The sequence below is a fragment of the Pituophis catenifer genome, unplaced genomic scaffold, assembly GCF_029215685.1.
Source record: "Pituophis catenifer annectens isolate HBS135680 unplaced genomic scaffold, rPitCat1.0.hap2 SCAF_2, whole genome shotgun sequence".
NCBI classification, from domain to species: domain Eukaryota; kingdom Metazoa; phylum Chordata; class Lepidosauria; order Squamata; family Colubridae; genus Pituophis; species Pituophis catenifer.
This window is the reverse complement of record NW_027256882.1, coordinates 145,257,225-145,284,009: the sequence shown is the minus strand read 5'-3', so window position 1 is coordinate 145,284,009 and position 26,785 is coordinate 145,257,225. Positions and strand designations below refer to the sequence as shown.

At 40.0% G+C, this 26,785-nt stretch overlaps 1 protein-coding gene across 1 annotated transcript; it reads left to right on the top strand.

The window, feature by feature from the left end:
• The first annotated feature begins 5,560 nt into the window (after positions 1–5,560).
• PRKAR1A (protein kinase cAMP-dependent type I regulatory subunit alpha) lies at positions 5,561–26,304 on the top strand. Its single transcript, XM_070937723.1, has 12 exons — positions 5,561–5,654; positions 8,109–8,177; positions 8,613–8,798; positions 12,544–12,717; positions 13,429–13,520; positions 14,998–15,059; positions 15,983–16,029; positions 18,081–18,239; positions 19,539–19,599; positions 20,939–21,060; positions 21,517–21,598; positions 26,094–26,304. The coding sequence occupies exons 3-12, from the start codon at positions 8,622–8,624 to the stop codon at positions 26,264–26,266; spliced, it is 1,149 nt and encodes a 382-aa protein (XP_070793824.1). The 5' UTR covers positions 5,561–5,654; positions 8,109–8,177; positions 8,613–8,621; the 3' UTR covers positions 26,267–26,304.
• The last annotated feature ends 481 nt before the right edge of the window (positions 26,305–26,785 follow it).

The following is a 26,785-nucleotide window of genomic DNA, read 5'->3' as shown; positions in this document are numbered from 1 at the left end:
AACATACAACTAAAATGCCGATCTGCTCATTTGCTATGTTTTGAAACCAAAACCAAAACCTTTTTTCCCAGTTTGCAAGAATCCCATTAGTTAATTTCCCTATATTGTCATATTTATTTTACAGATTTTGATGTACAAATCAGTGGTGGGTTGCTCCCGGTTCTGTCCAGTTCTTTAGAACCGTTAGTAAAAGCGGCGGGAGGCTCTGCCCACCCCCCTGGACATCATAAATGATGATCTGCGCATGCGCAGAAGCAAGCGTGCGCCCATTGTGAACCAGTAGTAAAGGCAAGTAGAACCCACCCCAGGTACAAATGCATCATTTTCTCTAACTCTGTTATTATTAACCATTACTGCTGCTCATAGCACAGTATTAAATCCCTAGTAATGAATGCTGCCATCTAGTGAAAGTTCAACCTAATAACTGGAAAACTGAGAGAACTTCATTTATTGGATTGTAAGCTTCATGGTATATGTAAATAGGCTTGCTTCCAAGCTGACATGATTAAGATTCCCATAATAATGTGCAACAACTGATTTGAAGTCCTATTGAGAGGATTAAACAGGAGCCTTAAAGTGACTTTCACACATTACTCTTTGTGCTATAATATGATACGATTGTAGCTTAATGCATTGTGTGAACCCAGTCATGGTCATTTGTGAAGCATATTTAGCACCATTGTGGTCTCCAGGCAATTGTGTTTATTTAACAAATTATGGCTAATAAACAAGGCCAAGATAATACAAAGAAAAGGGATCAGAGAGTGAAACATACGGTATATTCATCCTTCTATTGTCAAACTATAAAACCATCGACATTAATTTCCATTTTGAAACGTGTCTTTCTTTGAAGTCAAAATGACTTGAAAAGTTAATGCATACAGTGATAAATGATCACTCTTGACAAATGAAATACAGCGCTTTCCAGCGCTGACTTCAGTTAAAGAGCACAAATTACCTTTTGTTCACAGTAATTCTATGCAGGGGTGTCAAACTGGCGGGCCGGATGCATCACTTGCCATGCCCAACCCAGCTCGGCAAAGGGAAAAAATGTCACAAAATGTCACTTGATGGCAACTTGACATCCGTGTTTTATAGTGAAGAATTTATGACCTCAAAATAGGAAACAATAACCCGATCGCCCCACAAAAGACAACCCCCTTGCATTGTCAGCTCGCCCTTTTTGTTAGCGAAATGTTTGATTTCCCCGCCCTCAGTCTTTTCCGGCCACCCCCTCATGACCCAACTCGTGACTTTCCTAATCACGTGGTCTCTGGTTGAGGCTCTTGAGACCTCTGCTGAAGTGATGGGCCCCGAGTCCAAGATGTCAATCAGCAGGACTGGAACTCCGGGTGTGGGGTCCTCTATCCTGTCCGGTAACGGGCAACGGCTGAGGGCGTCGGCGTTGCACATGCTCACCCCTGGTCGATGTACCAGGTGATAGGAGTATGCTGCCAGGAAGATGGCCCAGCGTGTCATCCTGGGGGATAGGGCTGCTGGAGTGGGTCGGTCTCCTGCGATGAGACCCAGAAGGGGGCGATGGTCTGTGATGAGTTCGAAGTCTCTGCCGAACAGGTATTCGTGGAACTTCTTGACTCCTGAGACAGCTGCCAGGGCCTCTTTGTCAAGTTGGCTGTAGTTCCGTTCGGCGCTTGAAAGAGTCCGGGAGTAGTAGGCGATGGGTGTCTCTAGACCGCTCGGTAGTCTATGGCTCAGGACAGCCCCCATTCCTAAAGGGGACGCATCACAGACTAGCACTAAGGGAAGCGTAGAATTGTACTGGATTAGGAAACTCTCGGCCGACAGAAGTTTCTTTACAGCCGCAAACGCTGTAGCTTCAGCCTTTCCCCAAACCCATTTGGACTTTTTGGCCAACAGTCTGTGCAGGGGCTCTGCTACTGTTGCCTTGTCCCTTAGAAAAATTGTGTAAAAGTTCAATAGTCCCAGGAACGTTTGTAGTTCCGCCTTATCTTTGGGGGTGGGAGGCTCTCTGATTGCCCTAAACTTGCTTTCGGTGGGGTGTATGCCGGTTCCATCTTCCCGGTACCCCAAGAACTCCACGGAAGGGACTGCAATCATGCACTTGTTGCGTTTGACCCTGAGTCCTGCACTCCTGAACTTCCCTAGGACTTGTCTCAGCCTCTCCCCTAGGTGCTGTTCGTCTTCTGCGGTGATGAGCACGTCATCGAAATATGGGACCACCCTGGGGATCCCCTGTAACAGTTGCTCCATGGTGCTCTGGAATAGTCCTGGAGCTATGCTGACTCCGAATTGGAGTCTGGTGCACTTGAAGGCACCTCTATGCGTTACTATAGTTTGTGCCTCTGCGGTAGCACCATCTACCAGCAGCTGCTGGTACGCCTGCGCAAGATCGAGTTTTGCAAAGTTCTTGCCTGGCCCTAGGGAATGCAGGTGATGTACGATTGGGACTGGATAGGCACTCTGCTGCAGGGCCTTGTTGATCGTACATTTGTAGTCAGCGCAGATGCGCACAGACCCGTCCGGCTTAATGGGGGTCAGAATTGGGGTCTCCCATCGAGCATGATCGACTGGCACTAACACCTCCTGCTTTATCAATTTGTCCAATTCCACGTCGATCTTGGGCTTCAGAGCGAAAGGTACCCTCCTTGGTTTCAGCCGGATGGGGGCAATATTGGGGTCGAGGTTGAATGAAATAGGGGTCCCCACATACTTGCCGAGCCGCTCGTCGAACACGTCCTGGAACTCCTGCATCAGGTCGTCCTTCAGGGTTCTTCGCACGTTGTGGACTCCGGTGAATCCCATGCCCAGGGCTCTGAACCAGTCCATGCCCAGGAGGCTTGGGAGCTTTCTGCTGACGACGGTGAGGGGAAGCTTCTCCCGGAATTCCCCGTACTCCACCTGGAACTCGCTGATTCCTTCCATGGGGATGCGGTTACCCTGGTAATCGCACAGTCCCAGCCGCTGGTGCAGTAGTTGCCGTCTCTGGATACTGGGGACGGCCTTCTTTAGCTTGTCCCAGGACATGATGATAATGGGGGATCCGGTGTCGATCTCCATTACACACTTCTCCTCCTCGATGTCGACCGTCGTGTAGGTCTTCTCCCTGGGGGATGTGCAGGTCCGGCTGATTCAGATGGTGCAGGCCTCAAGATCCTCAGATTTTGCACTTTTCTGGTAGCCACCCTTCGGATTGGTTCTCGCCCGCTGCGCCGTCTCTGATTGGCTAGCGTTGCTTCGCAGCTTGTGGTGGTGGTTTTGCTTGGCTCTGCAAACTCTGGCGATGTGCCCCTTCCGCTCGCATTGCCGGCAAATGGCGTCCCGGAACTTGCAGGTCTGGTGCGGATGGGGTCCCCCACAACTCGCACAGGCATCTCGCTGACCTCACCGGTTCTGCTGGTACTGTTCGGTCCTGTAGACTTCTTCGTCTGACTCTCCCTCGCTCCCCGTTCCCATGGTTTCCTGGTGAACCGGGGCTGACTTCTGTGCCGTTCTGCTCTGCGTCGTCCCCTGTAGTCTCTCGGCTGCCTTGGATGAGGATTCTTGAGCCCTCGCCTCATCCAGTGCGATGTGTAGTGTGAGGTTTGTCTTTGCGAGCAACCTCTGCAAGCGAATATCTCTCACTCCACAGATTAGTTGCTCTAGCAGCATCTCATCGAGGTCTCTGTACTCGCACTAGTTTGCGGCCTTACGCAGGGTAGTGATGTACTCGCTGATCGACTCTCCCTCCTGCTGCAGCTGTTGCCGGAAGTCGAACCATTGGACGTACTTCGATGGCGTTGGGGCATAGTGGTCCTTCAGCAGAGTCTGAAGCGTCTGCCACAATATGGTGTGGACCGAATTTGGCTCCGACAGGGCCTCGGCCATATCGAACACCTTGGCTCCACAATGGCTCAGGAACAGGGCTTTCTTCCATACATTGGGCAGCCCCTGTTGGTCGCTGGTCACCAGGAAGCATTTGAAGTGGGACATGTAGGATCCCCACTTCTCTTCCACGGAGTTGAAAGGTGCTGGCGGCACATAGGTAGACATCTTCAGTAGATTCTCCAAGTGCTCTGCTCACTTGCCTGGCTGGATTCGGGTTTGCAGCTCTCTCGTCGGCTCGTGGCTTCGGCTCTTTCCGTGGCTTCTGGCCTCAAAATCCCACCTTCGTCGCCAATGTTAGGTTGGGTGAATGAGGACACAGTAAGCCAGGCAGTGAGTGACAACAGCTCTTTATTGTATGGTGAGAACCCAGCGACTGACCAGGGGAAACAGCTCCCTTTATATACCTTGAAGCTGTGGTGGTCAGCCAATCAGCTGACAGTCAGTTAATTCAAACTGCCCACCCAAAATCTACATACACAACACTTTTATTTATGCCATGCACTTCAACATTAACTTGGGCTTTCAATAATTTGTTATACATTGATAGTATTTTGATGTGATATAGTGGTATAGGGTTTCCTGCCTAAGCAGGGGGTTGGACTAGAAGACCTCTAAGGTCCCTTCCAACTCTGTTATTCTATTCTAAAGTGTCATACAAACCCGGTAGCAAATAATACATAATTGTCTTCAATAAGTATCTTGTGACACTATGTTTACCAAGCAGCAGCATAATATAAACAGAAGCCCAGCCCATTTTAAATGCCCTGCAATTTAGCTTTTTAAATTGCATTTCTATTTTGCAAGGAGGGATACCGTAGTTCAAAATACATTGGCTTGCATCCAAGCAGAAGAGAGCCACATGCAGAAGAACTTTGAGACACAAACCCACAGCTTTTTAACCCTTTGCATGTATCGCGTCTACGAGAACGCTCCAGCCACGTCCAAGGATAGAGTCTTCTCTGTAAAATTCTCTACAAACTCCCAGCAGCCCTGATGATGATGATGATGATGATGATTAGAGAGGGCTTCTGGAAGTAGCAGCTCCGCAACAACTGACAGTTTGCCTAGCTACCGGGAGTCTGAGAAATCACAATGCACGAGTCTGCACGAGTCTCATATTTTTTTCCTGCCAGGTCGAAAGGCGAGTGCCGCCAAATTAGATAGCATTACCTCAACAGTTTAGAAATGCAATTTACATTTCGAGACAAACCCTCTCGCTTTCGCTGCAGCAGATGGCCAGCAAGCAACGGGCAGCTCCATTTATGCCACACTTTAGACTGATGCACACTTTGCACAACCGCTGCAAGATCGAATCCGAGGCTCCGCCACCGTATGGACGCCTTCGGTCTCCCTTCCTAAGGAACATCTCCCTCCCCCCCCCCCCCCCATCACACCGTGCTTCCCGCTCGGGGAACGGGGAGGGCGACGGTGCCGTTTCAACCCGCAGTCTGACGTCAGCGGGAATTAAAGGAAAAGCCAGTAATTGAGCGCAGCGGCGCTCCTGCCCCCGCCCCCGCCACCACCTCCTTCTCCTCTTCTCTCTCTGGCTTCTGCTACTGTATAGCGGGGGAAGGAGAGGCGGACGGAACGTGGCGCCGTCCCCTTTAAGGTTGCCACGGGGACGGTTCGGCAAGTGAGAACGAGGCTCATTGACGTCACGCTGGGCGGTGATTGGCGGAGAGAGCTGGGTTTCCGGTGGGAGCGATTGCCGAGAAAGAGAAGGAGGCCGCAAATCGGGACAGGAGGAGGAGGAGGGGGGTCGACCATCGCGGAGAGGCCCAAGCAGGGAGTCGCCGCTCGGACCCGGGGTAAGTCAGAGCCGGGCCTCGAGTCTCTCCCGAGGGGGGTGAGGTAGGGGGGCCACGCAGCCGCGTAGGGGTGCAGCGAGGCCCGGTATGAGAGGCGCTGAGGCGGCTTTTGATCCGGGAGACGCCAGGCCTCCGTTGACTCCATTCTCGCCTCAGTGGAAACCGTCGAGCGGCGAGGCGGAGGAGGACCGTTGAGGGGACGAGGTTAGGGGTTCGGGCGGGGGGACGCTGCAAAGTACTCCGGCGGGGGTGGGGGGGGGCGGGGGGCGGGGGCGGGGCATGGGGCCGGCGGGTACCGCGCCGTGGCTGGCTTTTTGGAGGGGGAGGGGACCGGTTGAAAACAAGCGGCGCCTCTGCACGAGAGGAGCGCCGTGGGAAGCGGAGGGAGCATCAGCGCGGCTCCCGGGAGATGTCGCCGCGTAGGCAGAAAGCCAGAAGGAATTGGGGACGAAGTCCTGCTTTGAAGTAGCGGCTGGCTGGGGATTTTATTTATTTATTTATTTTGCTGGTAACCCTTGAGGCAAAGTCCTGAGGGACACTTAACTGATAGATTATTTGAGGTGAACATCTATTATTGTTATTGTTATTGTTGTTGTTATTATTATTATTATTATTATTATTATATTTTATTATTATTTTAAAATAAGCCACTCCGGCCTTCTGTTTGGGGACAAACTTTGTATTTACCTAAAAAGGTAGGATTGTATTGGGAACAGAATTTATTAATTTATTAAGCCTTGTCTGTGTTTGTTGGGTTTTTTTAAAATGTAGCGTTGGTGGTTTGGTTAAGAGATGGAGTGAACTAATGCTTGGATTGCTGTCTCCAATGTTTTGATTTGTTTTAGGACATCTCCAAGACCATATTGTATGGAAAGCAAACCCTTAGCAGTTGGCTACATAGTTTACCACTTGCTTTAGTGTGGTTGCAGACCATGGTTAATGGTTGATTGCTCCGATCTCAGGAAATCTAAGCAAGCAGGATGGGAAGGGAAAAAAACACCACACAGCCCAGAAGTAAAGAATGCCAAACCACTTCAGTAGTGTTGTCAAAACATGGTGGATGTGTCCATGTAGTCGCCGGGAGTTTAGATTGATTTTACATGCTTTAATGGCACGGTTTGTTGGGTCTTGTCCAGAATGCTTCATTTTGGGCTATATTTGCACTCCTAAGTTTCTGTATAGAAAAATCAGTAGATCGATCATACCCAGAGAGTTGCTGCAACTTGCCTCATATTATATAAGGTGCTTTCCTCTGGGTGTGGATAGTAAAAATCATGACATCCTCCAGATGATTGTGTCAATATTTTGTTTCCTCCTGATAGAAATGGACTAAAGCTCATAAGGGTATCAGGACTTTAATGACTAGTCCTTGGTTAAAATGAGAGATACTGTTCTCATAGATAAAAACTGCTAAGTTTAAAATAGCCTATAATTTATGGTCCCTTGAATATCCTAGTTTTCCAGTCCTGGTGAATGAACAGTTACTTTTTAATAGAAAGAACACATTTTGTAACTCCCAGTTGCTTTTTTTTCCCCCTTGGGAGAATTATAAGGAATTACCTTGAAATATGTTAAATTGGTTCAGACTGTTATTAGGGTCTTGTAATAGTCTATTCTTCAGGTATGCAGCATTATTTCAATAAGATGGAGGATTCTTTTTGTTACTCATTTAGGATCTTTTCATAGATTAGATTTTTCTTCATATTTTTTTTTACCTCTAATAATTCATGTAGGTAGCAAATATATTTTCTTTGAAAGCAGACTTTAATTGCAATGAATTTAGACAGGTTTTACTTTGAATCCATTTTCTTCACATTGCAAATACTGATGGCAACATAAAGGTGTTTATAGAATTGAATTTTCACTTGATAGCTATGTGTAAAAATACATTGCCATTGTTCTTAAGGTAAATTCTACTTAAAAATTGAATGACTTCTATTTGGCGTACCTCATAAAATATTTGAGAAAAAAGTTTCTGTCTGGTTTTTGCACTGTTGTCTGCTGCTACTGTCAACAGTGTGAATGTTTTTTCCACAGACTAATTTGCAAGCTGTTACAGAGCCACAGAGTAATTCTTGGACATTTAATTAAGCTGTGTGTTACTGACCTTTATTATGCAAGTTGTCAAAACAGAAGAGCCAGCTGATACTATAGAACTTAAGGCAATATGATTGTAAATGCCATCTAATTATATGTGTGCTGTTCCATCAGAAAAAAGTTTGCTGTAATGTTTAAACTCTGCAAGAATTGACATACATACAGTGTTTTGAAGGGGAGATTGATTATTCAGCATCTTCATTTTTTATTTAATCGGCAAATTATCCTCAGCAATGGTAATCCAAGACATATGTTTAGAACTCTAAGAATATAGCCATGTATCTAAATATGTCACATAGGAAAGCATGTATTAATAGGGTGTTCCAACTATTCACTTTCTTACTTCCGTTTTGAAAGGTGATACTGGGATTAACAGTCTCCTGCAAATTCTGTGCATACCTGTAGTTGCTGTTGACTTCATCTCAAGTAAGTAGTGATAATCCGAAATAAACTCTTTATTTCCATAATTATTTTTTAAAAAATCCCCTAATGAATATTTTAATTTAATTTAATTATGGCAGCTTTCTTTCCAATCAATATTTTTCTTGAGAGCTATCATTAGTAAAATCATTTATTTTCATTTATCTTATTATGTTACCATCATGTTCATTATTGGAAGCAGTTTAGCTTCTGATATTCCTAGGATAATTGAACAAGGGTTTTGGTTGAATTATGCTTTAATTTTTTTTTCTGATCCCCTCCCCCCCCCACCTCACATTATAACCAAGTACTATGTCTGCAAATACGTTAATGTTCAACTGCTATGTTTGCTGAGAGACATAAATCTAATATACCTAGTGTACACTACTACTACACTAAGATTGCAATGGAAGCTAGAGTTTCAAATATGTTTTCTTTCAGATACCAGCAATGGCAGCCTCTAGCAGTAGCAGCAGTGAAGAAGAACGTAGCCTCCGTGAATGTGAGCACTACGTCCAAAAACATAACATCCAGCAACTCCTGAAAGATTGCATTGTCCAGCTTTGTACAGTGCGACCTGAGAGACCTATGGGCTTCCTCCGGGAATACTTTGAAAGATTGGAAAAGGTATAAACTAAATTTCATAAAAGAAAATGAGAAAAACACTCTCAAAATAATAATCCTATGCTTGACTTGGAGCACATCAACTTTTCAAAAAAGTACATCATTATTTAGTTCTCTGAAACATGATTAAGACTAGACTTTGAGGAAAATGCAGAGACAGATCCTTTTGTGTAAGATTCTGGATTTTTAAAATATTCATAGTAACTCTTTGGTTCAAGAGATTTTTATTTAGAATATTTTAGTTCTTTGCTTTTCACACATAGAAACAAAAACTAAATATATTCTTAAAATCAAGTTTAACATCAATTTTCAAACTGGACAGAAAGGTCTATGAAAAGCACATTATGGTCCAAAATGAAAAGAATCATTGGAAGATAGAAAACTTATTATTTATTATCATTGACAGGCAGAAAAACTTTGATTGCACAGTATCTGTGTATTCTATGGTGCATACATTTTTAGAAATTAGGATTACAATTGTTCTGTGCACCTGTACTATTTTGTGGTAAATGAGAAGTTATGTCTGATTCTTCTCAATGCTGTCCCATCAAAGGGGGATTTGCATGCTACTGAGAGTCAGTTTTGATTGGAGTAAACTATAAGCCTTGCATACAAATAAATATACATGAGGTTGGTGCCATGTTATTTAATGGGTGTGAAGATTCTTTCATTCATGTTGTTGAATCTTACGCTGTCTTCATTGGGTTTGTTTGGCAAGGCTGAAGAAATCAAAATAGCTAGCTTCAGACTTCATAGTAAGCCTTAAAACATGGATTACAAACTCAGCAAGGGGATGCACACAGCATGTCAACCCCAAATCAGGATTTGGCTTAGCATATTGTGTGAAAGAATTGGTAAATGATGTTAAGGCATAAACATTGTTTACAAAAAAAAACAGGCTGTTTCACACAAAACAATAATCCAGAACAAACTACATTATGATTTAACATGAATGCAGCCAGCATGTCCAAATTGTAGATGGACAACAAGCAAAATTTATGTTAATATGTTGCTAAGAAAAGACGCTTCAACTCCATAAGATTTGTCGTAGAAATATGGTATTGTTTTCATATAATGTTATTCTTATAATCCTAGAATCTGGTTTTGACATGCTTTATAAAATATGATCTTCACTTTAGCCAGAACTTGTTTGAACATATTGAGTGTCTATTCATGGAACCTGCCAATCAGAATTAACTATTTTAGGGACACAGGCCATAAATAGAACTAATTAACGAAGTGGGCTGAGTTTACACAAGATGCTAAAGTACACAAAAAGTCCAGTATTACAGCTAATCTACTTTAACATGCATGCAAGTACAGTTAAATCTATATCCTGTTTGGCTAAACATTTTGCATACCTGCATTTTATACACATTCAAAAAGATCCAAATACATAAATTGTGTTTACTGCACAACATGGCTACAGTAATACTTTCTTCTTGTTCTTTGACTGCTGTGTCAGTAACAGCTTCTCCTATCTCTATGTCAACATTCTGTGGAAGGAGAGAAGGTCAGCAACATTCATGGCATGGCAGCTGATTATCTAAAGGCATATCACAAGACCAATATTTAGCGTTTTCTGCAGTCACTCTGAATTGTTAGATTAATACATTTAATTCTCTTGGGACATAATATTAGAAAACCTATGTTTTGTTTTGTGTAGAAGAGTCACTTTGCACATATATTGATAATTATGTATAAGTACTTTTAATTTACCCTTTAAGGATGGATACATAAACATTACTTTGATAGGTAAGACTCTTGTGATCCATGCAGCTTTGAATTTGGCTTGATCCAAACATTGAATTATGCAGTTTTCTAAAAGCAGTCAAGTGATTGTGTGAGCTTTTAAGTTCCTGGCTTGGATTCAGAAATGTCTTGTGCCAGCCAAAAGGACTATCTCACTGGACACTAGCATGAATCTCTGAATTCTTCTATTTACTTATCCTCTAGTGCCCATTTGTGTCAGGTCATAGGACTCTTTGGTCCACAAAGAGTGGAATTGATTTCTACAGGGTGTTGTCATGGGAAGAAGAGACAGCCAGTAAAATTCTTGTTTCTAGATCCAACAGAAGTTTCTTACATATGAAATTTTTCATTGTAATTTAATGTTTTGAAGTGCACTGTATAAAACCGATAGATTAATGTACTGATTTTTTAGTTGATTTTTTTTAGCAGGAGCCCTTTGAATAGGGACTGATACTTAAGGCAAGTGTGTTTATTTTAAAACTATATTGGTCTTATGTTTAATAAAATATTAAAAATTAGATATTTTTTATTTTCATCAAAATCGGGTTTCAAGTATAAATAGTACGATGCAATAGCTTTATAAGCAGTGTCCCAAATTTCCATAGTGATTTGCATAATTTAGCATAGATTGCATAATGATAGTCATTAATGACATAATTTGCATGTATGACATTATGTAAATTGTTGTAATAATATAGTATCTACTTCAATGGATTGCCATGAATAATGAATATTTCCCCCGATTGAGATTTCACTCTCAAATCTACCCATGATCTAAAAGAAAATCCTGGTCATGTGCATAGCTGTGATACATTCTTGCACATTTTTCATTGTTATTCTCCATCATGAGATTCTCCATCATGAGAGAATTAACCCATCTTAATTCTTAAAATGTTGCTTACTAAAACAGCCTCTACACTACACTACACAACACAAGAACTGAATTGCTAGTTGTATTGCTTGTCTAATAAATTACTTATAGGATAGGAGCCTGAGTGGCGTAGGAGGCTAATGCCTCCTAAGGCAGCATTTAACATCCAGATGCCTGCAATTACTGCGAGTTCAATTCTCACCAGGCTCAAGGTCGACTCAGCCTTCCATCCTTTCTAAGGTGGGTAAATTGAGGACCCAGTTTGTGGAGGCAATAAGCTGATTTTGTATAAATATACAAAAGTATGAAGGCTATTGCTTAACGCATTGTAAGCTGCCCTGAGTCTCCGGAGAAGAGCGGCATATAAATCAAATTAAAAAAAAAATGTATTCCAAAAAGAGACATTCACTATTGAACCAGCAAATTTCATAAATTTATGTTGTTTTACATATGTAAGTTGCTAATTGTCTTTTTTCTGTTGTCATATGTAATATATAACATTTTAATTCACAAAAAGTTACATTTTTATGATTTTAAAATGATTGTAATTAAAATTGATTAATTAAAATAATGTTAAATTATTTTTATTTTAAAAGTTACAAAACCATTGAGCAGAATCTACTTGTCAATTTATGCAAACTGCTAGATAAGAATTTCAGCATTATGTTTTAAAAATTACTCTAGCAGGTAATGATAAGATTTTTCATATCATTAGGACTTCAGGATTTATAAATTGCCTCTCTTTTTTCTAAAACAAAGAAGGGTAATGCAGATTGCTCTAAACTTGCAGAAGTGTAAAAGTATCTCTTCCCTTTTTAAAGTTTAATACAATATGCAATCTGATTGTATCAAAGCCTATGTCACCTTATTGATTCAGTAATTTAATTCAGTTCAAGTATTCATATGTACTTGGCAGCTTAAAATGACTTCTGTTAAGAATCAGTAATAACTTTAGGCAATTCTAAGTGCAAAATAGTTGACAAAAATGAATTTTGGTTTCTAATAAGTATGTGATCCAGTTTCAACCATATAGTTTGTATATGTGTCACTGTATGAGTTTAGTAAAACAAGAAAGAAGAAATAAACTATAATGTCTATATGGCTTAAATTTCTGTTTCCTTCTAGGAAGAAACAAAGCAGTTTATCAGTCAGCAGAAAGCCAGCTCTCGCACAGATTCCCGTGAAGATGAAATTTCTCCACCACCACCGATGAACCCAGTGGTTAAAGGTCGCAGAAGGCGTGGTGCCATTAGTGCAGAGGTTTACACCGAAGAGGATGCTGCCTCTTATGTTAGAAAGGTGTTGCTTCAAATTGTTACTTCATATAAGCCTTACTTCATGACTTGTATATTATTTTTTCCATGGCCACTGGGACCCGTTTGGAGGAGTCAAACTGATTCTATTGTATGATTTAATCTCACATTTTTCTGATGTTAGCTCTCCTGTGATACCATCTGTATGATCTATATGGCTTTTGTATAGTTTATTCAAAGCCTGGTTTTTAAGAACCTGAATTATGAGAAAATCATTAAAATGTTGACTTATTTCTTGGTGCCATTATGCCAGCAAGAGGGACGAGTAAGACAAAAGTTTTGTTGCTTTATTCATTTTATCTTGCCAGCAAAATCAACATGTTTTAAATTATCTGCATGTTCAGGAGATGGATTCTAATACACTATAGTTAATACAGCAAATGGCAAACATTTTTTTCTGTATTTTCAGACTTCTATATTTTTCTGTAAATGAATAGATCTGCTATTCTTTGGGAAGAATAACACTCATTTAATTTTTTTTCTAAATTTGTATTCAGAATGTTGGCAAAACAATACATTTGATGATTTGTATTTTTTTCTTTCAAATTAATAAGTATATCATGTTAGATTAAACTTACCTCTTCAGAAAAATGGTATATGATTGTGTCAAATAAAAAAAAGCTGGAATTCAGGGATGAATGATAAATCACTTAAACTGCCTTTAGCTAAAACTTTGTGGGTATCTTCCATATTGCAGGTTATTCCAAAGGATTATAAAACTATGGCTGCCTTGGCGAAAGCCATAGAGAAGAATGTGCTCTTTGCTCATCTTGATGACAATGAAAGAAGGTAGGGTCTCTTCATTTAAATCAAACTAGAGACTGAATATCAAGGATTATTTTCCATTGGATTTTGGGGCTTTTTAAAATTTAACTTTGAACTAAGGTTTCCCAGCTGATTTCATTATTTTTTTTTTGCAGCAAAAATTCTTATGTGAATCTTATATGAAACTCAACTTAGATGAAACCCAGTATATAGCTTTTAGAATTAATTACTTAAAATATTTAAAGGTGGTAATTAAAGTTTCTAACTGTATACTCCTCATTGGTTTTTGCCTGAAAGATAGTTTTTTAAAGGCAAAGGCAAGGATCTCAATTTCAATTGTTAACATGCCTGAAATTGAACTTGGATTTGACTCATTCTATATTGACAGATGTACATTGGATGGAAAGTGTGGACTGCTCTGTATGCAGCTCAAACAGACTGTGCTGCATCAGAACTACTGTTCTGTTTTGAATGCAGCAGGCTTTGAGACTGCTGCATACAAAATAGAATGACGGCTTGCCTGCTCAAAGTTTTGTCAGTCCAAAATAAAAAAAAAATGTGGATCTGGCAAACTCTGGAATCCTCAAGCTGCAGTCACTGGTTCTAAGTTATTTTAATTTAATTTTAATAGAATTAATTATTCTCTTAAATGAGCAGATTATCTGCTTGATTTGCAATTATAGCCTTCAAAGTATGTAGATACACTGCCTTAACCACAGTGTCTTTTATATATATATATGGGAAAATCTCATAAGAATTTGATTTTGCATCCTCAGGAGGTTGTGTCTATGGAATATTCCTCCTAGACTATGTATTTCATAGAGTATTATAGTAACCTCATGTCACTCCCAGTGTTTGCAATCTACTTTTTTTACTTCCTAGGCAAGACTAGAAACATAACTAAAGGTGAATTGTAAGATTAAAGAAGAAAAATCTATCATTGTCTTTTGTTTGGCATAATTACTACTCTCAAATTAGTTTTCAACTCAGATAAACTTTGTTTTATGAATTTAAGTTTGGGATTATTTTATAATAATTTATACCTTCTTCCTTGTACCACATGTAGGGAGTAATAATCATATCTGTGTTATAAAACATGTAGAAGTGCTCTTTACTTTACTCAAACTAAGCTGTTACCCATACAAGGCTGCATGGATATTTTTAATACTGAGTCTTCCTCTAACTAATCAAGCAGGATTTTTTTTGGCAAAGCCAATTTTTAGTTGTATTTTAAAAATGGTGTTCATTATAATTGTCTTAGAATTGAAAAATAGGAAACAGTGGACTGTTCACATTGTTATAGATTCCATTATGAAAATGGAATGAGGTAGGAAATAACACCTCATTTCAGCAAGTGAATGTCAATTGAAAAAAAAAAAGATCAAATATAGAATACTTACAAAATCCATTCTTTCTGATGACTTAGTCTTAATTAACAATATTAGCATAAATGTGTTCCACTTTTTCCTTTTATGCTGAGTAAATCTATATTCTCTTTCAGTGATATATTTGATGCGATGTTTCCAGTCACTTATATTGCTGGTGAGACTGTGATACAGCAAGGTATGTGATTTATTTTTTTGATTGGAATTCATTTAACTTCTAAGGTTTTACGTAACACTTTGTTTTTTTATGACATAGGACTTGATATAGAAAGATGTTCTAAATATATTACAGATAGTTTTCGACTTACAACAGTTGGTTTAGTGATCATTCGGAGTTACAACGGCCCTGAAAAAAAGTGACTTATGATCCCTTTTCACACTTACAACCGTTGCAGCGTCTCCATGGTCACATAATCAAACTTCAGACACTTGACAACTGATTCATATTTATGACGATAGCAGTGTCCCTGTATCATATGATCACCTCTTGCAACTTTTTGATGAGCAAAGTCAGTGGAGAAGTCAGATTCACTTAACAACTGAAGTGATTCACTTATCAACCATGGCAAGAAAGGGCATAAAATGGGACAGAACTCATTTAACTGTTTCAGTAAGTAACAGGAAATTTTGGGCTCAACTATGGTTGTAAATTGAGGACTACCAGTATTCACTATGCAATATATTAGGGGTTTCTTCTGATGTAAGTTATTATTTATTTTTTCTTGGTAATGCTTTGATAAATTGGTTAGGATTAAGGATACAAATCTTAAAAACAAATAGCAGCCAGCATTGGTTTTTGCAGAAGCTTTTACATTCACTTGAGGTAAACTGGTTGGTCCTTAACTATCCAATCATAGCTGAATAGCTCCATCTTTTTTATTAATAGTTAGACATGGAATACAAAGTCTAATTTGCATAAATTTGCACCAAGAACTGAAAGAAATACTGAATATTGTAAAATTATGCTAAATATAAAATTGTAATTGTACGTATTATGTTGATTGATATTTGATCTTAAAAGTTCTGTTGATGTTAAAATTAAAAGGCACATCTCTAATGATTAGGAAAGTTATTTTACATACTGTTCTTTTATTTCTTAAGGTGATGAAGGAGATAACTTCTATGTTGTTGATCAAGGAGAAATGGATGTAAGTTTTTTCCCCCTTCCTTAAATATATTGATCTAGTGTTGTTGCATACTTTTAATATGTGTATGGTAATATTAAAGATGGTCATGATTACTAAATACAATGCAAATACCCAGTTGGGATTTGACCCTCTATTGTGGCCTTTCTCTAAACTTACTTTAGTCATGCATTTTCTGATATTTTCTGATAGAGCACAGGCTACTGTTGAGACTAAATTAAGATATTGGTTGGTGTTTAACTGTGTTAAGCGGTTTATTTTAATCATGGCTTATAAAATCATTACGTAGTGATAAACTGATAAAGAAGTTTTCATTATTAATTCCAAATAATAATTGTAGCATATTTTCCTGGTACTTTAAGTAATCAGGAATGAAAAGTATGAACAATAACTATCAAAATCATTGCAAATTGGGTGGCATACAAATTTAATAAATTTAGTTTCAATGTAAAGAGCTTGGCCTGGGTTTCCCCGTCCTATAGGAGATACAAGGGGACTTGATCCAGGAGACTGGCCTCTTCAGTAGTAACTCCCACAGTATCGCACAATGCTCCCTCCTGGAAGCTTGATTCACTCCCATCCTTATGCTCAAGAACTTTCTCAAAATGATTTTATTTCAGTAGAACCTGGGCCCTACATTGGCACGTATCTGTTTTTATAGTTTTGTCATAGCCCTGTGTATCTCTATTGAATGGATTGTTTTAAAGATATGGAATTGTTCACTGTTTGGATTGCTCAAATACAGGTTGTCCTAGACTTACAACTATTCATTTAGTAACTGTTTGAAGTTACAATGGCACTAGAAAAAGTGACTTATGACCAGTTTTCAAACTTATGACCATTACAGCATCTCCATGGTCACATGATCAAAATTTGAGTTCTTGGCCATTGGCATGTATTTATGAAGTTGTCCTGTCCTGGGGTCATGTGATCACCATGTGTAACCTTCCCAGCCAGCTTCTGACTACAGAGTAAATGGGGGGAGCCAGATTCGCTTAATTATGGTATGATTCACTTAATAACTGCAGTGATTAGTTTAACAACTGTGGCAGAAAAGATCGTAAAATTGGACAAAACTCACTTAACAACTGCCTTGCTTAGGAACAGAAATTTTGAGCTCAGTTGTGGTTATAAGTCAAGTACATGGGTGTCAAATTCACCATGTCATATTGCCATCATGTGATGTTTCATGACGTTTTCCCCATTTGCAGAGCTGGGGTGGGCGTTGGCGTGCATGTGATGCATCCGGCCCACAGGCTGCCAGTTTGACACCCCTGGTCAAGGACTACGTGTATACAGCTAAAGCCATTCAGATTGGAGCAGTCTATAAGTGTAAAAAAATATATATCTTAGTAATACCTTTGAAAAGGCAGCATAGAAAGAGTATTGATCTCTTGAACCTTGGTGTTGGAAAAGATCCTTTAGAGAATATCTTGGGCAGCCAAAAATAAATAAATGGACCATAGGATTAATTGTTCCAGAGTTCTCAGTCAAAGCACAATGGCCAGGCTCATATTACCACATTTTGGATACATTTTGTGACAACCTAGCTCTGTGGAGAAGTTTTTAATGCTATGAAATGAAGATAGAAAAAGAAGAATAGGGTGACTAGTAGCAAAGTGGATGGATTGAATGCCAGTGGGTTTATCATTGAAAGATGTGAGGGATCAGGTTGAAGACAGATCATCCTCTATGCAGTTACTTGAGAGTCAACAATTACTTGATGGCACGTAATTAATGAAAAGTAACTTGCACCCTAGGTAAATTGGGGTAAATAAATAGAGTGAACCCTTTTATCATGCAAATAATCCTTAAACATTTTTCCAAACAGGAGCAGCCTCTCGGCATTTGCATATTATGAACACATGAGAAATTATTAAGATGTTATTTGTTTGATTTCATTCTGTTCTGGAAAGGCCTTGATGCTGTTAACAAAATTTAAAACAGAATGTAAAAAGATTTTATTTTTTTAAAAAAGCTAGAATTAACAAAGTACATATCAAAACCAAAAGAAAATATATTTTGAAATAAATGTCTATATATTCCTCCTCTAGGTTTATGTGAACAGTGAATGGGCCACCAGTGTTGGAGAGGGGGGCAGCTTTGGAGAACTTGCACTGATCTATGGGACACCCCGAGCAGCAACTGTCAAAGCAAAAACCAACGTGAAACTGTGGGGTATAGATCGAGATAGCTATAGAAGAATTCTTATGGTAAGTATTTCAGTGTCTTGAAAGAAACAATGCATTTATAGCATACTGTATTTGGGGAAGCATATCAGTAAATAGTAGAATTATAATGAACTGATAGGAAGGACAGCTGAGTAGTGATAATTTCATCTGAATGTAGCCTTTCACAAAATGGATACTGGATGTTTATATTAGTGATCAGTTTAATACATCATGTCTGTGCTTACTTCATAATTAAGATGTCACAAATTGGTTGTTTATACTAAGTGATACGAAAATGAGGCACAGTTCTTTAACTTCCACTCTTGCGGTGGGACTTATACAATTTTAGCTTGCTAAATCCCAGTCAAACATATTTATTGTTTTCATCAATGAAAGTGAATGACTTGACAGCTCAGTTTCTGAAATTCACCCTTGCTGCATTGTAAATGTTAAAAATGAATTACAGACATAACAGTTTTCTTAGAAGTCTTGAGCCGTATTATTAAATATGATATTGAATGAGTACTGTTTTACAGAGTTTTCAGTAATGCTCTAACCTGACCTCATAAACCTCATTTAAGATGGGCAAATTTAGTTTTTCATTTTTAATGTGCCATTTAATTTATTTGCACTTCAAAATCTTAAATCCCACTTTAAATGGGAAGGCAATGAAACTCCAATCATCAGCATTTTAATAAAATTCAGTTTTTTCAACTGTAAATTAAATTGATTGAAATACATAAGAGGCTCTTGCTTATAATTAATTTGTTTTGTCTCATGATGGCTAGAGAGTGCAAGAAAAAAAGCAATTAGTGAAAATAACTTCTCTCTACACTATGTAGAGCACACTACACATAACAGCACACTATTAAATGCTGTGAACAGAATATAATTCATGTGAATATTGGATCAGATATCTAAGTCCCAAGGCAGCTTTTGTTTTTGTATTATACATTAAAAACCCTCTTAAAGGCCAAAAACTTTTCGCAACAAGTTTAGCGCACTGACATCTAAATGGATGCACATGAAACTGATTTTTTTAAAAAAATAAATGGACCGAATATGCCATATAGATACTTAGTGTAGGACTCTGCATGGCATATTATGTTCATTTATTTTTTAAAAAAATATAAGTCACCTTTTTGCTCTTCTGGGTCTCTAAATAATATTCTTTTAAACTATTATTTATTGTACAAGCATTCAATCAGGAACTAACAAACCAAGAACTAAGAACTATTTGTGACCTTAATATGCTCATGAGAGGAGAGTATTCTGGCTTCCTAAAACAGCAAAATAGAGATAATACTGATTTTCAGGTGTATTTTCTTTCCCAACTTCCAGGGTAGCACACTGAGGAAGAGAAAAATGTATGAAGAGTTTCTTAGTAAAGTGTCAATACTTGGTAAGTGTGATTTCTTGGTGTTACTACTACATGGGCAGATAGAGAATATTACATGCATTCTGTTATTCTATATTTTGTTGGTGCTGTTCTCCTTTTTATTTATTATTTTGCATTGTATTGTACTGCTGATCTTTTTATCATCCTGCTTATACTTTGTCAATAGTCTGAATAACATAAATTCTGGGGTTTTGTTCTTCCTTTTGACAAAAGTTTGGTTTGTGACTAACTTGTATTGTTGAAAAAATGCAGAAAAAATGTTTCAATTTCTGTATGTTCTTCAGCATATAGCTTCCTCTTAAATATTTTCTTCCATAATTTTGTTTGGTGTCCTTCAGTCTTTTATTTTTTATTCAACTCTTTACCTACATCTTTATGCTTCCTATATATCTGTGTGTGTTTGTGCACACCCGTGCCCATATCATTGACTTGTTTATGTACTCATGTAGCCTGTCTCCAAAACAGGATTTAGAGTCCAGCCACTGCTTCAGAACATCTTTCTGTGATACATATTAAATTGTCACATTTTTTGCAACCTTGCTGTAAAGGAAAGCAACTGTACATGAGAAACTTACTGCTTGTAAGGATCTGTTACGTTATCAGTTATATGATGACCTATTTACAGTATTGTCAATTGTAAGCATTTAGCTATTTCTAAAGACAATTAATTTTTGATCACTTCATTGTTTTTAAAATACCTTATTTGTGTTGTTGAACTGTTAAGAAGAGATAACATTTTGAATAACCCACCGCCATAAGAATTAATTAGACTTTGATTCAGGGAACAATTTTGTTTCCTACGACATAGATACAAAATGGGTTTGTTTTGGAGCGTTTTCTATGGAGTATTACCAGCTCTGTGAGTGAAAGAGAATCTCCTTATTGAACCTGGAACATTGCTACCAGTATGCAGAGATGTCCATTAGAATTGCCAGTGTTTACACTAAAAGTTCCTCATTAAGTTGCAGGCTCTTAACTTCCAGCAGCCGCAATTGCGTGACCAGTATTGAGTGATATTGGAATTTGTATTTCATAACTTAAGAGGGCACAGTTATTTTAGTCCTGGCCTACTAATTAAAACATAATCACCTAATCTGCTATAAAGGACCTTGACAACCCTTTTGGCATTGTTGAGATGTTATTATTTGAATTGCCAAATTTGTGATGTCAATGAATGTTAAATTGTTTGTAGTAAAGTGAGAGATTGCGATTGAATAGCCTGCATAATGGATGCTGGGGTAGATAGGAACAGGAAACCCTCATTTTAAGTAAACAAATACCTTATTTATAAATCTTTGCAACCCAGCAAAATTTGCTATTAAATACTTACCTTTTAATTTAGAATCCCTTGACAAATGGGAACGACTCACAGTGGCTGATGCATTAGAGCCAGTACAGTTTGAGGATGGACAAAAAATCGTGGTGCAGGGAGAACCTGGAGATGAATTTTTCATTATATTAGAGGTGAGTAATAATAGTATGTATTGCTTGTTAGTTACACTTTTAGCTTCATTTCTCTTGATTTAACTCTGATTATTATTTTTTTGCAATATTAGAGTCCAATCCCTATCATGAAATGTGATTGTATTTTTGAAAATGTATGTAAAAGTACTAGCAATACTTCACTGAGTTTGAAATAGCTCTCAGTAAATTTAATTATTTGATCATGATTGGAGAATATGATTTAAAAAAAAACCATACAGCAGAAAGAATATCCAGTTTGGTTATAAAACAAACTTGTGGGTAATATATGGCACCAAGGATGGACACACAGCCTCTCTCAGTAGGTCTTAAGGGTTATGGGAACACATTAATTTGAGTTATTAAATAGAGATGCCTCTGCTTTCTGAATTTATGATGAAACTGTTGTTCTGGCAAATAGAAAAAAAAACTGTCACTAACCCTCTGATTCCTTTATAGGGTACAGCTGCTGTGTTGCAGCGCAGGTCAGAGCACGAAGAATTTGTTGAAGTGGGCAGACTTGCACCCTCTGATTATTTTGGTGAGTTTTCCTTTGTCTTCTGTCCCTTCCACCTCCCATAAGCACATCAGTGTTATCTCACCACGTCTCTAAGTGCTTAAGTCAGGGAAATGCATTGCACCAGCAGGAAATATTGATATCAAAGCAGTAGTGAAATCCAGCCAGATCTATCCGGCTCGCGCAAACTGGTAGGGCCGGCAGCAGGAGGCTCTGCCCACCCACCGGGACGTCATTATGTCTCGTTTTTGACCCTCTGCGCATGCGCAGAAGAGGCACATACGCGCATAGCGCGTGTGCTCCCACGCACTCCTGTTCCCGAACCGGTAGCGAAGGTAAGTGGATTTCACCGCTGCATCAAACTGATACTAATCCGCATAGTAAAAGTTGCTTGAAAAAGATGCAATATTCCTCAGAGATAAATAGATTTTAGTGAAGGTGATTTACTTTCTTCTTGGCTGGTGATGACAGAATAGCTTTATGTCCTTACCAATCTTTTTAAATTCTGGCTTGGAATCTGTCATAAGAGTTTTGGATTGGAACATCAGACATTGATTGAAATAAAAGTCCCCTATCTAGATAATTTATTATCTGTCATGATGATCTTTGGAATAGGGTGTGGATTGAGTTAAAGCAGTGTCATATTATTTGAAGAAAGAATATTGTAGTTATCTTTTAAATATATTTCCACGGTATTATGGAACATTTCCATAAATGTGAGAAAATTATTTTCACTACTGTCTGAGGGGGATTAGAATGAGGCAATTAGCTTCTTCACTCTGTTTTGTGCTAACTCCTCAAAGCCCAATTATATTAATAGTAAGCCATTTGATATGCAAAGAAGTCTCCTGTCCTATGTTAACTGTAGTTAGCATAACTTATTTTTTCTAACTGAAATTAATGTGAGAAGAGGGAAGTTAGACTCACATACTTTGACTTTTCCATCAATCCTATATAGAATTGTATCGTTTTCTAAAATACATTTATTTATTTATTTATTTATTTATTTATTTATTTATTTATTTATTTATTTATTTATTTATTTATTTATTTATTTATTAATTAGATTTCTATACCGCCCTTCTCCCGAAGGACTCAGGGTGGTGTACAGCCATATTAAAATACATATAAATATACAAAATTTAAAACAATTTAAAATTGAATATATAAAAATTTGGCCCATAGACACACATACACCCATTCTAAAATTCGTATTGGGCCAGGCCGGCTTGTTGGAACAAGAGGGTCTTCAAGGCGCGGCGAAAGGTACGCAGGTCGGGGATGAGACGAATCTCAAGGAGCAGCTCATTCCAGAGGGCTGGTGCCCCCACAGAGAAGGCTCTCCCCCTGGGTGTCGCCAGTCGGCATTGTCTGGCCGACGGCACCCTGAGCAGCCCCTCTCTGTGGGAGCGTATTGGCCGGTGGGAGGCTGTTGCTGGCAGCAGGCGTTCTCTTATATACCCTGGTCCTAAGCCATGGAGTGCTTCAAAGGTGGTGACCAACACCTTGAATCGCACTCGGAAGACCAACGGGAGCCAGTGCAGCTCGCGCAGGAGGGGTGTTACGTGGGTGTGCCGAGTCGCCCCCATAACCACCCATGCGGCCGCATTCTGGACCAGTTGGAGCCTCCGAGCGCTCTTCAAGGGGAGCCCCATGTAGAGAGCATTACAGTAGTCCAGACGGGACGTGACGAGGACATGAGTGACCGTGCGCAGGGCATCCCGGTCCAGAAAGGGACGCAACTGGTGTATCAGGCAAACCTGATAAAAAGCTCCCCTGGCCACGGCCATCATATGATCTTCCAAGGACAGCCGTGCATCCAGGAGAACACCCAAGTTGCGAACCCTCTCTGAGGGGGACAAGATCTCACCCCTAATAGTCAGCGATGGAGCCAGCTGACTATATCGGGATGCCAGAAACCACAGCCACTCAGTCTTGGAAGGGTTGAGTCTGAGCTTGTTCCTGGATTCCATCCAGATCCACATGGCCTCCAGGCACCGGGACATCACATCAAGGGCATCATTGGGGTGGTCCGGGATGGAGATGTACAGCTGAGTATCATCAGCGTACTGATGGTACTTCACCCCGAAACCACGGATGATCTCACCCAGTGGCTTCACATAAATGTTGAACAGAAGGGGCAAGAGGACCGACACTTGTGGCACCCCACATATAAGGTGCCTTGGGGTCGACCTCTGCCCCCCTGCCAACACAGACTGTGACTGGTCGGAGAGAAAAGAGAACCACTGCAACACGGTGCCCCCCACCACAACTCTTCCAACTGGTGCAGCATGATAACATGGTCGATGGTATCAAAAGCCGCTGAGAGATCTAATAGGACCAGGACAGAGGAACAACCTCTGTCCCGAGCCCTCCAGAGATCATCCACCAATACGACCAATGCCGTTTCTGTGCTGTACCCAGGCTTGAACCCCGATTGGAATGGATCCAGATAAACCATTTCATCCAGGTACTGGGGAAGCTGTCGCGCCACCACACTCTCAACAACCTTCGCCACAAAGCGAAGGTTGGAGACTGGACGATAATTTGCTAACACTGCCGGGTCCAGGGAAGGCTTCTTGAAGAGAGGCCTCACCACCGCCTCTTTCGAGGCGGCGGGAAAGTCACCCTCACTCAATGAAGCATTTATAATCTCCTGGAGCCAGCCTCATGTCATCTCCCGAGAGGCCAGCACCAACCAGGAGGGTCATGGGTCCAATAAACATGTGGCTGCGCTCAGTCTACCCAGAATCCTGTCCACGTCTTCGGGAGTCACAGGATCAAACTCTTCCCAGATAACATTCTCAAGACCTGCCTCCATCATCCCTCCTGAATCTACCCAGTCAGAGTCCAAGTCTTCCTGAATCTGAGCGATTTTGTCATACAGATACTGCACAAAGTCCTCGGCCCTGCCCTCCAAGGGTTCCTCCCGCGCTCCCTGGTGGAGCTGGGAGTGGGTCACTCTAAACAGGGCGGCCGGGCGATTATCTGATGATACAATAAGAGTGGTAAAATAGTTACATTTTGCCGCTTTTATCGCCACTAGGTAAGTCATAATATGAGATCTTACCAGTGTTCGGTCGGATTCAGAAAGGCTGGTCCTCCAACTGCTCTCCAGGTGTCTTTTCCGGCGCTTCATCTCCCTCAGCTCCTCGGTGAACCAAGGAGCCAGGTGAGACCGGCGCCGGGTCAGAGGCCGCAAAGGCACGACCCGATCCAAAGCTCCAGCGGCCGCCCTATCCCAGGCGGCCACTAGGTCTTCAGTTGAGGCGTGAGCCAAAGCCTCAGGGAATGGCCCAAGCTCCGTCTGGAACCTATCAGGTTCCATCAGGTGCCTGTGGCGGTACTATGCGGCACTAACAATGAGCAATAGGTACAAAACCTGCAACCACAAGTAGTGTTAAATCAATTGTGGATTATTACAAATAAATCTAAAAGGGGAGGGGATTCAAAACACGGTATGTTTAATCCAGATTTAATGTCTATTGGGAATTCTGAAAATATTTTTTTTATTTTAAAACACCATTCCACAACACTGTAAAAGAACATTTTTAACATTTGAGCTTGAAAAAAGTCTCTATGTTCACTATTACTTGGAAGCAAGTGAATCCTCCCCCAAATTTTGAGGCTGTGAAGCAAAATTGCATTGAATAATAATCAGTGATTCTCCTAAGGGAAATAAATGGAGTGAAAAGGATTCTCTTCATTCTTAACACATTTTATTTATAATCTAGTTTTCGCTTGAAAGAAAAGTCTAGTTTTCATTTGAAGGCAGATGGAAATACTTATCTCTATTCATATTAAGGCAGGAATAGACAATCTTCCAATTACTAAAGTTTATATTCTGTTTTTTGACTGTATGAGAGCCATAGTGAGTGGAGCAATCCTGGAATACCTGTGGGATTTGGGTTTTTTTCTGCTTTTTCACCCTTGGGGTTCTGAGGGATTTTAATTTTTGTTGTACATTGTTTTTACCATGGCTGTTCACCGCCCTGAGTCCCTCGGGAGAAGAGCGGTATACAAATATAATAAACTAAACTAACTAAACTAAACTAAACTAACTAAACTATTGATTTAATGTAAGTAAAACTTATTTTAAAGGTTTAGTTATGTTTCCTGTCTTTAAATGTCAGAAGTTTTCTCCAGTTTTAAATCATGGCTGGAGGAAGCTTCAAAAATCAGGTACGAAGATTTCATTTATCCTTAGAGCATCAGGTTGCCCACCTCTAGGTTAGCATACAAGCCAACAATGCACAGTGTATTATGTTGATGAAATTTCACAACAATCATTTCCAAATATTTCCTGTTTAGGAGATAAGAGAAGAAAGGGTGGGCTATCCACAATTGTCTAAGCCTCATTAGGGGGAACTAATGAGAATAAAAATAGCTACAGCAGTTCAGGAATTATTATAGTTTTTCTCTCATAATGAAAGAGAGCATAGTTTTAGTTCAGTACATAAGTTATCAGTTTTCCATTAATTGGTCCATTTGTAATAAATGTCTTTTTTTTCCCTTGTAGGCGAAATAGCTCTATTAATGAATCGTCCTCGTGCTGCCACTGTTGTTGCTCGTGGCCCCTTAAAATGTGTAAAGCTTGATCGGCCCAGATTTGAGCGTGTCTTGGGTCCATGCTCCGATATTCTGAAACGGAACATCCAGCAGTACAACAGCTTTGTCTCTCTCTCTGTCTGAAGTCTCCCTCCTTCTCAAATACATGCTTCACAAACGCAGACTGTTTTCATTACTCTTGTGCAGAGCCACACGGCTACTGGCTATTGCAGCTTCCTGTCTGTCTGAGAGTGGGGGTGGGGTGGGGTGGGGGGACGGGAAGAAAGCAGTTGCTTTTCACAGCGTTTTAAATTTTAGAGCATTATTTTGGTGCTCCTAGCACCATTGAAAATAGGGAATTGTATGGAAACTTTTACTGTTACTGCTTCTCTCTGTGCAATGTACACTGTCCAGTATGGCCAGTGACTGCCATTCCTTTTGCTGGGAACAATTCCTGAGCACCGAGGTTATTGCAGTAGAGTTAAGGATGTAACAGTGGGAAATTCTAAACGTGCGTTCTCCACAGTGAGTCCCATGTTCCTTTTAGATTGTGATCACTTTCTACTGTACTTTTCTCAGATGGAGAAACTTACCTTCTCAGCTCAACCTCTTGGCAAAATGTTCTGGATATGGGTGATGTTTGGTTAAGTTTACTGAGATCAG

Bases quoted from the DNA above. Each gene is read 5' to 3' on its own strand.
- PRKAR1A (XM_070937723.1), top strand. From the start codon at position 8,622: ATGGCAGCCTCTAGCAGTAGCAGCAGTGAAGAAGAACGTAGCCTCCGT. The intron at 16,030-18,080 runs GTAAGTTTTTTC...TTCCTCCTCTAG, and splicing joins TTGATCAAGGAGAAATGGAT to GTTTATGTGAACAGTGAATG. The intron at 18,240-19,538 runs GTAAGTATTTCA...CCCAACTTCCAG, and splicing joins GCTATAGAAGAATTCTTATG to GGTAGCACACTGAGGAAGAG.